This window comes from Uranotaenia lowii, chromosome 3 (assembly GCF_029784155.1).
Source record: "Uranotaenia lowii strain MFRU-FL chromosome 3, ASM2978415v1, whole genome shotgun sequence".
Lineage (NCBI taxonomy): Eukaryota > Metazoa > Arthropoda > Insecta > Diptera > Culicidae > Uranotaenia > Uranotaenia lowii.
Window position 1 is genome coordinate 108,864,985 of NC_073693.1, and position 14,489 is coordinate 108,879,473.

The 14,489-nt window shown below is 41.3% G+C and overlaps 1 protein-coding gene across 1 annotated transcript; it reads right to left on the reverse strand.

The window, feature by feature from the left end:
* Window positions 1–401: 401 nt before the first annotated feature.
* On the reverse strand, window positions 402–7,417 carry LOC129752504 (uncharacterized). The gene is made up of 3 exons (XM_055748276.1): window positions 4,029–7,417; window positions 461–2,839; window positions 402–408 (listed from the first exon to the last, which is right to left on the reverse strand). The coding sequence occupies exons 1-3, from the start codon at window positions 7,415–7,417 to the stop codon at window positions 402–404; spliced, it is 5,775 nt and encodes a 1,924-aa protein (XP_055604251.1).
* Window positions 7,418–14,489: the final 7,072 nt, after the last annotated feature.

Here is a 14,489-nt window from a genome sequence, read left to right on the forward strand (position 1 = left end):
CACGAAACGTGATGTTGTTTGTTTTTGTCGTTTTCGCGCTTTTCGAACGGACCAAGGTGATCCATAAAAACCTGTTGTTACTTTTCGCTGTCAGTTGACAGCAAGTATCGATGGTGAGTGAGAAGGTTGTTGTTATTGGGGAGGTGCGTCACTCTGCACCGTCGTGACACTCCCCCTCGGTACGCCACTGTCGTCCTGTGGCTTACCTCCTGTTGCACCGACGTCTAATACAGCAACCTTGGTCGCCGGTCTTTCCAAGAGCCCCTTCGATGTCTGCACTGTCACGCGACGAACCTGCCCGTCTTGGGCTGCGATCGCTTTGACCACTCGTCCTCTTGGCCAGTAGTTCCTAGGGAGATTTCCGTCGATGATGATCACTAGGTCACCTTCTTGGATGGGTTTCACGGACTGAAACCATTTGGTCCTGCGTGTCAACGTGGGCAGATACTCGTTTACCCACCTCTTCCAGAACGTGTCTGCGTACTGTTGTGCCATCTTCCAGGAACGCTTCAGCACAATCGGTCTGTCGTCGAAAATGATCGGGGGCTTACTGCCGTTAGATGACCCTAACAAAAAGTGATTGGGTGTGAGGGGTGGTTCACTGTCGTTGTCGATCGGTATGTCGGTTAGCGGTCGAGAGTTCAGGATCATCTCGATCTCCATCAACATGGAACGAAGAATCTCGTCCGAGGGTAAACGCGGGGGGTCGAAGTCGTTCATAGTTCTCTTCACCGACTGTATCAGGCGCTCCCAGCAGCCACCAAAATGTGGAGCGGCTGGAGGGTTGAACGTCCATTTGGTGGTCGGGCTGACGAATTCCACCTTCAGACGTTCTTCGTCGATCTGCTTCAATGCCTCGCATAACTCCCTAGAGGCTCCGATGAAGTTGGTACCCCGGTCGCTCAGGATCTCCAAGGGCGAACCTCTCCTCGCGATGAAATTACGCAGCGCCAAGATGCACGAGTCTGTGTTCAGCGAATGCGCGATCTCGATGTGCACTCCTCTGGTAGTCATACAGGTGAGCAGGACTCCCCATCGCTTTTCGGTACGTCTGCCAACTAACACAGACATTGGGCCAAAGTAGTCGATTCCGGTGTACGAGAATGGGCGCTGATACGCTGCCAACCGGGCGGGCGGAAGGTTCCCCATCGCGGGAGGTTTCGGGTTCGCTTGTCGGATTTTGCACCGTTGGCAGTTTCTTCGGACTCGGTCAAACTCAGAGCGGAGACGAGGAATGTTGTACTTGAGGCGGATTTCGTTGAGTGCTGTTTGGTGGTTCTGATGATGATACGTAGCATGGTAATCAGCAATCAACAGGTTGGTAACATGATGTTGCCTCGGGAGTATAACGGGATCTTTCGTAGCCTCATCTGCCCATTCACAGGCACCGATACGTCCTCGCATTCGTAGAACACCGTGCTTATCGATGACTGGATTCAGTTTGTACAGCGCACTGGATTTCGGTAGAGTACGTTCCCAAGGCGAATCTTCTTTTACTCGGCTGCCAATCAATCGAACTTCGTCCGGGAAAGCCTGCTGCTGAACACATCGGTAGATCGTGTTCTCAGCCAGCTTCAACTCCTCCTGCGTCAGAGCGCCTCTTACTAGGGTGGTTTTCTTGACGGTGTTTTGAAAGTTGATGAAGTAACGATGTAGGTATCCGACGGACCGCAAAAGTCGTTTCCATTTCGAAAAACGTTCGAATGAAATGATCAGTGGTTTAGTTCCTTGGTGGTGTAGAACGCTGGCACGGATCTCTTCCATAGTCGTTCCTTGATCTCCAGCATCGCCAGGCCACGAATTTTCGGGTTCTCGTAGGAAGTCTGGTCCTCGAAACCAACGACTTTCCGGCTGAAAGTCCGGCAACCTTTGCCACTTCGTTCCTTCGTCCGCTACGTTCTGCTTGGTCGGCAGCCATCTCCACTCTCCCACTTCCGTCGTATCGAGCAGTTCGCTGATCCTGAAGGCCACAAATTGGCTATAGCGCCGATGATCGGACCGTAGCCAGCAGACTACGTCGCGGGAATCGGTCCAGAAAATGCGTCGTGTGATCCGGATTCTATGCGAACTCACAATGCTGCCGGCGAGACGTGCTCCAACTACTGCGGCTTGCAGCTCGAGGCGAGGAATCGAGAGAAATTTCAACGGCGCCACACGAGTTTTCGATCCGATCAGAGCACACTCCACCTTCCCTTCTTCCTCGAATCTGAAGTATGCCACGGCAGCCATTCCATTCTCGCTGGCATCACAGAAGATGTGGAGTTCGATGCTGTTACTGGATTCAGCGGATGTCGTAGTACGGTAGCAACGAGGAATCCTGACCTGTCGGACATTCGGCAAAGTTTCGATCCACGTCAGCCACTTTTCGGTTAGTCGCGCGTTGATCTCGTCGTCCCAGCCAGATCCGGAGCGCCAAATCTCCTGCAGCAGAATCTTGAGGTAGATCAGGAAGTTACCGATGAGCCCCATAGGGTCGTACACTGTCATCAGGGTTCTGAGGACTTCCCGTTTCGTAGGTATCCTGGCACCAGATAGCAGCTCCGCGTCGTGTTTCGGTGACAACTTGAATGTGAAGGTGTCGGTTGTAGTGTCCCACCACATTCCGAGGACCTTTTCTGTTGACATCTCCGGACCGACACTAAGGTTCTTCTCCACGATTGGCTCCTCATGCAGACTTTTAACGACATAACTGGAGTTTGAAAGCCAGTTTCGGATCTCGAAACCTCCTTGCGCATGGATCCATCTTACCTCATCAGCTAGCTTCACCGCCTCCTCCTCGGTTTCGACGCTTGTCAGCATGTCATCAACGTAGTGCTCGTACTTGATACACTGCACCGCCCTACCCAGACAACCATTTGGTGGGTATTTCGAATTCGCAACGCAAATATACGTGCAAATATACGTGTAAACATATCGTATATAATGTAGCAAAACTAGTATATACGTATCATTTTGGAGGCCATATAGGTACATTAGCAAACAGATTCTTGATTTGGATTGTATTAAATTACGATTTGCACGACTTGTTATGCGCATCATTTACGACTACTCTGATTCTTTTTGGAATATACTATGACAATTTACATCATCATATAGATGATTGAGGTTGTAATATACGACATTTTTCGTAACAATATGGAAAGTTTGACGACTTATTTGGTCGTCTTTTGCGACTTGAGTGCAAGGCTCTCATTTTCCGTCAGTCGAATAAAAAAAAAGATTATTATTATTTTTGTATTTTAAACCAATTGGTTTATTCATTCCCAAAAATAATAATAATAAGATTATTTCAAAGAAATGATTTTTTTGCTGCCAAATTCAAGTTTATATCGTACACATTTATTATTTGCCTGACCTGGACTTGATCCCCTGACCATACGATCTGCAGCTCATGATGGTTCCTCGACGCTATCTGGAATATATAAATTCAAGAGGATTTGCTTCAAAGGCATTAAACCAAAAGCAAATCGTATATTTCTATAACTTAAATCTTTTGAATCGTAGAACACGTCATCGATGATCTAAAAATAGACCAACATTTTGAAGCCTCCTTTAATACGATTCCAATCATCGATGTCCCATTATCATAAACGATTTTATTGATTTTTTTTGTATTATTTTACGATTGCCAGCAAATACGTTTTACGAAAATCAGACATGCGAATTAATTTGCAAAGGTATACGATTGCATGCACATTATTACGAATCAACGCAGTTATATACGTTTTTTATTTCGAATTATTTTATGCATAGCACGACAAAATCTCTCAGTCACGGCTGATCACCGTATATCGGTCGTTTCACGGATTTTTTTGCGAATTGTCGTACACAAAGGTCGAGTTCATATGTACATAAATACGAGTCTCTCTTCTTGTCGAAATAAAATCATGCAATGCTTTTAAATACGATAAAGAATATGCATGAACCGCACATTGTAGGTGCAGATATACGAAAATGAGTATGAATAACATTCTATACGATGTAATCTGTAAAAGAAAATACGACTTCTGGTTGTCTGGGTAGGGTACTGCTCCTCGAATCGGTCAGCGTTTCGATTCTTCACGTAGTGTGCACTGCTTGGAGAACATGCCGCCCCAAAGGTCATCACCGTCACTACATACACCTCGGGATCTCCGCTCTCATTTCCACTGGTCCACAGAATCATCTGGCTTCGCTGGTCTTGCTTCTTCATGGCGACCTGGAAAAACATTTCTCGAATGTCTCCAACGACGGCAACGCTGAACTCCCGGAACTTGAAGAGGACTGATAACAGGGACGTTAGCTGATCGGGACCCGTAAGCAGATACGAATTGAGGGAAACTCCGTTGACCTTGGCTGCTGCGTCGAATACAACGCGAATCTTTCCTGGCTTGTTTGGATTCGTAACCGGAAATATCGGCAAGAACCAGTCGTTCGAATGTTTCTCCGCCTTTTCCTGAGCGGAAAGTCGTCGAATGTACCCCTTCTCCTCGTAGTCGGACATTTTCGCTGACATCGCGGCCGCTAGATCAGGGTCTCGCTTCAGCCGCTTTAGTAGACAGTCCAGACGCTTCAGGGCCATTCCTCTGCTACTCGGCAAGTTTATTTGGTCATAACGCCACAATAATCCGGTCTCGTAGCGGTTTTCTATCAGCCGCGTTTCGGTGGACAGGATCTTCAAAGCGCGCTCTCCATCCTTCGACAGCATCGACCTTGACGCTCCGGCAATCCCCAGCGACTCGATCGAAAAATACTCCTTAAGTGCTGCATTCAGTTCCTTTACGTCCTCCTTGACGCACGGGCGGATGTGGAAACTGTGGTGGCCACTATAATCAGAATTCCTCGCACCGGGCTCCGATGAACAGGGACCGTACAGTATCCAGCCGAGTCGTGTCTTGGACACCATTGGCTCGTTCTCACCTCCTTCAATGCTCCTCAACGAGCTTCCTAGACGGCAGTTGTTCATTCCGATAAGGATTCGCGGAGAGGCACTCTCGTATGACTGCAGCGGTAAACCTGCGAGATAGCTGTACTTCTCCACCATCTTTGGTATCGACACCGACTGCTTCGGAAGAGAAAGATCCCGAACCGTGTGGACCTCTGGCATCTCGAACACATCAGGCACTCCGCTGATTCCGGAAATCTTCACTGCTAGTACGACCGATTCGTTTTCTTCGCGGCTTTGACCACCAGTCCAGTCGAGGCACAGCGGATAGGAAGTGCCTTTCAACCCCAACTCCTTCAGCAGACTATGCTCCATCAAGGTAGCAGACGATCCATCATCGAGAAACGCATAGGTGTTGACCTGCTTTCCCCTACCGTAGATAGTCACCGGAACGTAACGGAACAGGACTCTCCGCATTGCCTTGGAATGCATGTTACAACTTTCCGCAGGATTCGCCGGCGTACTATACCGCTTGTCGTCATGCAGCAAACTGCTGTGCTTATACGTGCACCCATTCTTTCCGCATGGCTCCTTCACCTGGCAGGCTCCATAGTGTTTTCGAAGGCACTTCCTACACAAATTCTGCTCCTTAACCACCGTCCAGCGAGATCCAACATCCCAATCAAGGAACTTCTGACATTTCTCGAGACCGCTGCAATCCTTTTGACACACGATGCAACTCCTAGACTTTGGGGCAGTACTAGGACATTCCATCGGTGGAGCGTCGATGCAGCAGCAAGTCTCCGAGTGCACGTTGATAAAGTTATCGTCCTTTCTACCACGTCTTTCAACTTTTGGAGCATTTACTGAAGGCAACGTAATAGTGCTCGCAGCCTGAACAACCATTCCCAGCCATTCGCCGAACTCCCAGAGCGTTGCCCTTGGCAATCCCTGTCGATGAAACGCCCAGCTCATGCTATAGGATGTCGGAAGTTTGCCAATCAACATGTAGTCGTCCAAACCGGATGCAGTAATGGTGGCACAGACGTTTTGAACAGCCACGCCGAAGTCTATGAGCGTCTGCAGCTTCTCCTCCTTCGGTGGCGGCAATTCCCGGATCTTCTTGATGAACGAGAAGACGATAGCTTCGGGTCTCCCAAATAGGTTTTTCAACAACTCGATCACTCCTGGCAGATTCTGGGGATGCATCAAACGCCATCGCACTGCTTCCAAAGCTCTCCCTTTTAGGCACCGCTGAAGCCGCAGCATGTTCTCCTCATCGCTGAACCCACAGATCCTGCTGGAGCTCTCGTAGCTCGCAATAAAAAGAGGCCACTCTTCTGGATTACCAGCGAAACAGGGAAGCTCCTTGTTCAGAACATGCCGCGCCGAGATCTGACTCTGGTTCAACGTTGTAAACCCGAAACCACCTCCAACAGTTGTCGCTTGGGAATTGAATCCAACTCCACCACCCGCAGCACCATGTGGGCCACCAAAACTCGGCAAGAACGCCGTCGTTTGACTCCGTATTCCGGCACCACCTCCAGTCGCACCGCCCGCAGCACCATGTAAGCCACCAAAACTTGGCAAGAACGCCGTCGCTTGAGCCCTTATCCCAGCATCACCTCCAGTCGCACCGCAGAAACTGCCAACACTCGGTTGAAATGCCGCCGATTCTGGATTCAGGCCGGTACCTCCACTGGTCGGACCAACATTCACCGCCATTCGCCGCTGCAGCAGTTGCCGCCGCTCCTCGAAATGCTTTCGCTCCATAGCCTGCCTATCCTCCAACAGCTTCAACTCCTGAGCAAGAGCGTCGCAGCTCGCTTCGCCAGCATGAATCTGCGGCAGTGGGTTCGTCGTCGAACTCGCTAGAGGCCCGGCACCAGGTAACCATGCCATAGGTTGATTACACCGTACGTTGCTTGTCGCTCCACTGTTGATCGCTTGCGGGTTTTGGGTTGCAGAACCTCCCGCCGTAGATGCACTTTCTAATAAAAACATAGGTCGCTCACTCCGAGCAGCACCTCTAGCCGCTCCAACATTGGCCATCTGCGACGTTTGGTTTGCTCCCAAACCTGCTGCTGATCCACCACGCAGGGTCGAAGTTACCTGCTCCATCACACGCTGCTCCGTATCTTTAAGCCTTTGCTCGTATCTTTCCCGTTGATCGTTGAGCTCCTTTGCCTGTTGTTCTTCCTTTTCTTTTAACATCCGGTCAAACTGCGCCTGCATAGCCGCTAGCTGCTTGGACACCTGCTGCTGCAGAAGTTCTTCCAGTCTCGGATCCGTTGGTAAATTATTCCCCGACCTTGGTATTGCACCGGCGTTGTTGTTGTTTTTGGGTGTCGACGTGCCAGCCGGAGGTTGATTAGCTGCGGCAACACAACTCGCGCAGATCCACTCCCGATCCTCAACACTCGAATCCTCACCAACACACGCAAAGTGAAACCACTGTTCACAGGAATCACACGCTACCATACGGCTAGTATCCGGCTGTTGACATAGTCCACAATTCGCACCCACTGGTGCAGTTCCCCGCTGTTTCGACATACCGACAAAATAAGCCCCCGATCGTAAACGGATTTAATAAAATGTTGCGCAAGCGAACGACAGACAGAAGAAGTAAAATTCCGGTTCGATAACAATCTTTATTATCTGGTAGATGTGTTATTAAATCCCTTTGAAGAAGACAAATGAAACCCCAATTAGGCTAAGTGATTTTTAACTTGTGTGTACATTCGTGTTCGGGTATCTTAAACATTCGTTTTTGTGTTCATAGTAATGTTTTCCACTTACGTTTAGTGTCCTTCAACTGTACCTGTGCCTGTCCTCGCAAGTAGCAACGATCCGTACTGTTTACGACTGTAGAAATTGTACATATTAGGTTAGGATTCAGTGTACATTTTGGCACTCAAGTTACCTGCTAAATTAACAGTCACTTTTTAATTTGTTCGTGCAATGTTTCAATCGACCGTACTAATCGTGGTAGTCTAATCTAGATTAAGTAATTTAATGTTAAATGTTCCACTTTTGCGCTAAATACACACTACCAAAAAAATCTGTAAAATTACATCACATATGATGTAAATAGAAAGAAGCATCATATATGACGGAATATTCAGTGCTAGTTGGAAATTACACGCCAGTATATTTGGAACGTGTAAAATAAAAAATGATGTAAAATTTAGCAACGTGTAAAATAAAAATGATGTAAATTATAAAATCACTGAATGTTGGAAGAAAAACTTTCCAATTGGAATTTGTTTTGTTTTATTTATTGTTAATATGATTCAATACTGGAATTTTCACGTCTCTTAATGAAAACAAAACTCATCTATAATTAATATGATTCATTTTATTAAGCGGCAAATTTTTTTTTAACACACATGCATTATATTTTATTTCTTTTATTTTTTCCGCGAAGTACCGGAGCCAATGTTGAACACCGTGGATCCGCTTCCAGAACCGCATCCCTGCTTTTCGGATATCTCCGGGAACCATCAACACCGATTAACTTACTCGCGCGCGGGGAAAATACTTTGGCGCACGACTTAACAGTTTTTGTCACATTTGTCTGGTCTTGTTCTTCACAGTTTATAATTTTACATGACATTATCACGTTCAGTGTATTGTAATATTTCATGTCGTGTAATTTTGAGAAATTTCCAATTCAGTGTTGTTGAGAATTTCGTGTAATCAAAAAAAAATTGTAAAATTACATCACATATGATGTAACGAAAAAGAAGCATCACAAATGATGGAATTTTCAGTGCGATTTGAATATTACACGTCTGCAATCTCAACAGACGTGTAAATTTTGAAAGACATGTAAAATATTAAGACGTGTAATATTTAATTCGCACTGAAAATTCCGTCGTATGTGATGCTTCTTTTTATTTACATCATATGTGATGTAAATTTGCATCAAATAATCGCGTTCCGTGTCAAGTAATATTTGTGTCATTAGAATTCAGTGCTGTTAAGGATTCAACAGTTTTTATTTTGTAAATTTACATCAATAAATCGCGTTCCATGTCATGTAATAATAAAGGTTTTCAATTTCAGTGTCGTTAAGGATTCAGATTTTTTTCTGTGTAGTTTTAATTTTACCTTCACTTCTACTCTCACTAGCTATTCGATTTACTTTCCCTACACGAAACGTGATGTTGTTTGTTTTTGTCGTTTTCGCGCTTTTCGAACGGACCAAGGTGATCCATAAAAACCTGTTGTTACTTTTCGCTGTCAGTTGACAGCAAGTATCGATGGTGAGTGAGAAGGTTGTTGTTATTGGGGAGGTGCGTCACTCTGCACCGTCGTGACAGTTTCAAAACATGTTCCAGTACATACTAATGGCAACAGTTTGACAATCAGTTGTCAAAGGCTACATCTAAGTAATGCAAGCAAAACATAAGAATACTGAAAATGTAGATAATTTTCGAAAATAGCTATTGAGAATTAGGTCTTAAACTTATCACAATCTGGTTTTTCTTTTTGAACAAAAATTATTCTATATTGGGTAGAAAAGAAGAGACATAAAACAAGTCTTAAGGCGGGGTTAGTAAAACGATAAAAATTTCACAAATATGTTAAATGATTGCAACCGAAAAAATTATGATATTAAGTTATTTAGCCCATGAATTATGCAATTTTCGGAACGATAAAGTTATTCGTAGAACTAAGATGTTGTGTATCTTTCTGCAAAAAAATAGATTTTAGAGGTTGAACATTACATAATAGTTGCATTGTTAAAAGAAAGATAAGAAAGTTTGACGCTTTTGAATCGCCTATTGAACAATGATCACCCCAATGGAAAATTTGACTCCAATTTGTTGGGGGAACATTCCCTAAAAAATTCCCCAAAGTTTTGAAAATTCAGAGTGTGCCGACTAGGATAAATTCAAAATGTTTATGAAGTTCGATCGTTTTCGTATAATTTTTAATGGGTTTCTTCCGCTTGGGTGGGGGGGGGGCGGTCTGTTGATCGGGATGATCATAGAGTCACGCATGAGCGTAATACAATTATCTTTTCATTTTGTCACAGAGGTGTAATTGTAATGATGGAATGCATTTGTTACTTCAATCTAATTCTCTTATCGAATGATTTTTTTGTCTATAACTAACATTTCCTCTAATTTAATAACGTTAAACATTTTCTAAATGTGCTTTAATTAGAATATTTATCATTGGGTTTGGTAGTAAATTCCAAAGAATAACACCTTTGACAAAAATGTGCAGTTATAAAAAGACATTGTATGATTGGAGATCACAAAATTTCACGCCTTAGGGCCGTTGAAGGGTTTGAGTATATTGAAAAGTTATGAAGGGCATTTAGTGGTGACGATTTTTTGGAACATAAGACATGACCGAACTTTTATAAAATTGTAATACAAATATCCTAATAACTTATGTTGCGAATGAGTAACCCGATCTAAATGGGATAGAGAAATTAAGCGAACTGTATTTTTGAAATATTTACCTCTTATTTAAACACCTCAAAGCCAAATGATTTTATTCTTTTTAACGAATAGTCACCGTTGATTGTTACGTGCCCGTTGTGGTGACAAGAAAGCACCTTTGAAGCTTTCTATAAATATGCGTTTGGCTCAATTTTAACATCTATAAACTTTCTCCTACTAAGTTTCTGCTCTATCTATCCGTCATTTAATTTCAATCTTTCATTCTTCTATCAAGAATTTTTGTTGTAACGTTCACCGCAATGCCATTAAACTAGCATATCATTATCTCCTAGTTGTAAGAAATTCTTATTTGTGCAGAGGTCATTACGAATTAATTTCGTCAAACCTTCGACTAAAGTATAGAAAAGCTGGTTTGGGGTCAAATCTTCTAGCAAACTTTTACGAAAACGAGGAAAATATGTTTCTACAATTTCCATTTTAGGCGTTTCGATGATACACTTACATACTTGATAATGTCACATTCTTTAGAATATATGTATTTAAATTGTATTAAAATGTTGCGCGATTCTCGAACCAAATAAATGTTTTTATCTGTTAACAAATTGTGCTTATGCTAACGACGTTATCAATTGCCATCGCAAAGAAATTAATTCATGATCACCCTAAACTTACTCAAGCCCACCGGGAATCCAAAGCCAAAGACTTTCTTTTCTCCATTAACTAATGACATTTTCCTTCCATTCTTTTCCTTAAAACCAATACCGAGAATACTAAAATCAATAATTTAATAATAATCAATTGAACTGTAAACTTTTTTAAGTATTATTTACAATTTTTTCTTTGAAACTGTTTCAATCATGCGAAAAATGAAAAACGATAAATGCGTGTTACTATTCTTCTTATCTAGATTTTCATTTTATTATATAGTAATTCAAAATAAACATGTTGCATATGTTTTGGTCTAGCAGCAGAGAACACAAAGACTTATTATCGAAGCCATAAATTTTTTGAGACCTGTTCTGCAAGATTTAAAATTTTCAATGATACCATAATCTCCATCTTACTGATTTATCTTCAAATTTCACATCTTATTGATATTTATAATTCGTCCTTCGACTTATAAAATTCCATCATCTAGTATCGTTCGTGAATACTTCACAAAATCTCGCATAAAATAAGAAATTAGTGCGTATAATTTCCCACTGATCTCCTCATTCGATTTGTTTGCTCTTCAGCGTCTCTGAACGATATCTCATTATTTTGTCTATGTCCTTTTTTTATTCTTTTGCCTACACCACAATACTTTTTCTTATCTATTCTTCGATAAATATCAGATCTTGTTCAAACTTCACATGTAATTTCTCAATCAATTCTCATAGTTTTTATTTTCAATGAAAATATTTATCATTTGGCTCGTCTAATTATGAATTTGTCGCCATTTGAGCATCTATAAGAAAGATATCCTTCGAAACATTTCACTGCATTTATGAAAATGTCGACTCATCATCGCTTCTTAGAACTCCGCTACTTCGGACAAAATGTCAGTCCTATCTCTCTTTCAAATGTCAGAATACATTTCTATGCCATTCAGTGAATGCCTACCTTTTCTTCCAAGTTTCACTTAAAACTGTTTCTAAGTAAAATTTGGATTACTAGAAAAAAATAAATACATTTTTTGCTATGAAAACGATTCGGAACATTTAAACGTAAATTGAACTCCAAGAATCAAGATTGTCTTCTCCTCTCCACTCCAAATCAATAATCTTGAATGCCTCTTTTCACTCAAAACCAGTTCTGGGTAAACTTTTTCATTTTTCTCAATTATGTTCAAAAAATTTCAGCCTATCATCTCAAGTCCTTTCTGATTGTTTCTTAAATATTTCTGAATCCTCGACAATTTATTATTCTGAATCTATAGCTGATAATGCTGAAAGAAACCGAAGGGAATTTGCCTATTATTATTCTTTTTCAGCCTTTAATATCATGTATAATATTCTGATGGAATTGAATACTGTAGGCTGTAAAATAATGCGTGTTCTATGGACATTTCAACATATTTGTGCTGCAGCTGCCTAGCTACGAATTTTGTTGTCGATTTATTCAATAAAATATAATTTCAATTCTTCGACAATACTTCTATTTTTTAGGACGTCATATCAACCGTTAGGTTTTTTCTGAAGCAGATAAGTTCATGCTTTTCTACCTGAAATTCATTCATATTCTTCACAGTCGCTTGTGCGCCAACCCAGCAACCATTAGCTGGCTTATGTTTGGCTGTTTATTTCATTCTCAGAGACTTGGTCCAAAAATATCTGTTAATGCACATGAATCATTGAAAATATCATATCATGTTTGTGGTAAGTAATGACTATATTCTAAACCATGAACTGATATAATGGCTTTAACAGGACAACACTATTCGAAGAGTGAACAATGGTCTGGGGGATTCAGAAAAAAAGCGTTGAAGTGAAGAGTCGGTGATTAATCGGGAGCCTTTTACAATTCACGTCTTTGATAATAAATAAAGTGCATTTGTTACAACTAAAGTGTAATCCGGAATATTGTACGTTGTGAACGGAGGGTACCACAATGATCATATCATGATTTCAGAAACTCCATCTCTCAATTATCAAAACGATAATTTCGAAAAAAAAAACGTGCTTCAAAATTGTTGCTCGATTTTTGATTTATTTTTCGAACTCGAGTAAATTTAGTTCTATCGAAAATGTAAGAATAAAATAAGAAAGAATAAAAAATAATAAATTTTACACCATTAGATAAATTAGTATATGAAGAAACGATTGGTAAAGGATAGATTCTCAAGATTTCGACTGGAGTTTGTTTTTGACAGATTTTTAATTAAAAGCTTCTTTCAATTCGGTTGCTAAAGCTATATATGTTAATATTTTTCTATTTTTGCTCCCCAAGTTTGGCATATGTTCAACATAAAAATTATTCTACATAAGCTATTTAATACAAGCAAGGCCGGGGGGGGGGGCAAAAGGGGCAATTGCCCCGGGCCCCCGGCTCAGGCTCCCCCCCCCCCCCCGAGGGAAAAAAAGTTTTAACATTGCCTTAATTATAATACTCTAATTTCTACAAATCTATGAAAAGAAATCCAAACTAGAAAATCGGTATGAAAACTTGAAATAAAACAACTAAAGGGGCCCCCGTGAAATAATATTTAGAATAATAATCAATACTGATGTTATGAAATCGCTTTGGTACATCTTTGTACCTGAAAATAATCACATTTTCGTAGGTGATGGAAAGAATTAAAGAAACATAAGCTATCAAAGAACGAAAGAACATAAGCCGTAAATATCATGAATTTTTCGAAAAAGATACAACGGCTCACCGGCAGGACTCGAACCTGGAGCAGAGATTGCAGGTTCGAGTCCTGCCGGTGAGCCGTTGTATCTTTTTCGAAAAATTTATGATATTTACGGCTTATGTTCTTTCGTTTTTTGATAGCTTATGTTTCTTTAATTCTTTCCATCACCTACGAAAATGTGATCTTGAATAGTTTTTCTTTTATATAAGTTAAGGGGGCCCTCTAGAGTAAGCAGTGATGAAGTTCTCCCGCATTTTGCGGGCTAAGAATCTCAAAATCTTGGTATTGAATTTCAAAATTTTCATCCCAAAATCTAGATAAATATAATGTGCACCGAATTCGAAACTAAAATTTAAAAAAATATGAGGCAAAACACCCTTTTTTATAGAAACATATCAGAATATCCTGACTGTACAGAACATGAAAAATAAAGAAAAACATCTCCTCATTTCCATTTCATACAAACGTCTTGAACAATAATAATTTTTAATATTACGTTTACTTTTTAAATAATGCTTACTGCCCTTAAATAGCAGCTAATTTTACCAAAACTTGTTCGCAGTGCTAAGAGAGAACAGAGATTCTTTATGATAAACATTTCAAATTTTCATCCGGGCAATATCCGGGTTATACCCGGTTTATTATAACTTTCCACTTTTCGATCATTATTTTTGAAGTTTTTGTTGGTTTATAAATTCTGAACCCTTTCCTTCCCTATTTTTGAAAATAAAATTTTTTTTCTGTTTTTTTAATACAGTTTTCAAAGAAAAACTGTAGTTGCCTATTTTTTTCGTAGGTGATGGAAAGCCTAAATTGCCTAAAAAGGACCAAACGACAAAACACAGTTTCTTTATTGGATTTCCATCTCAAT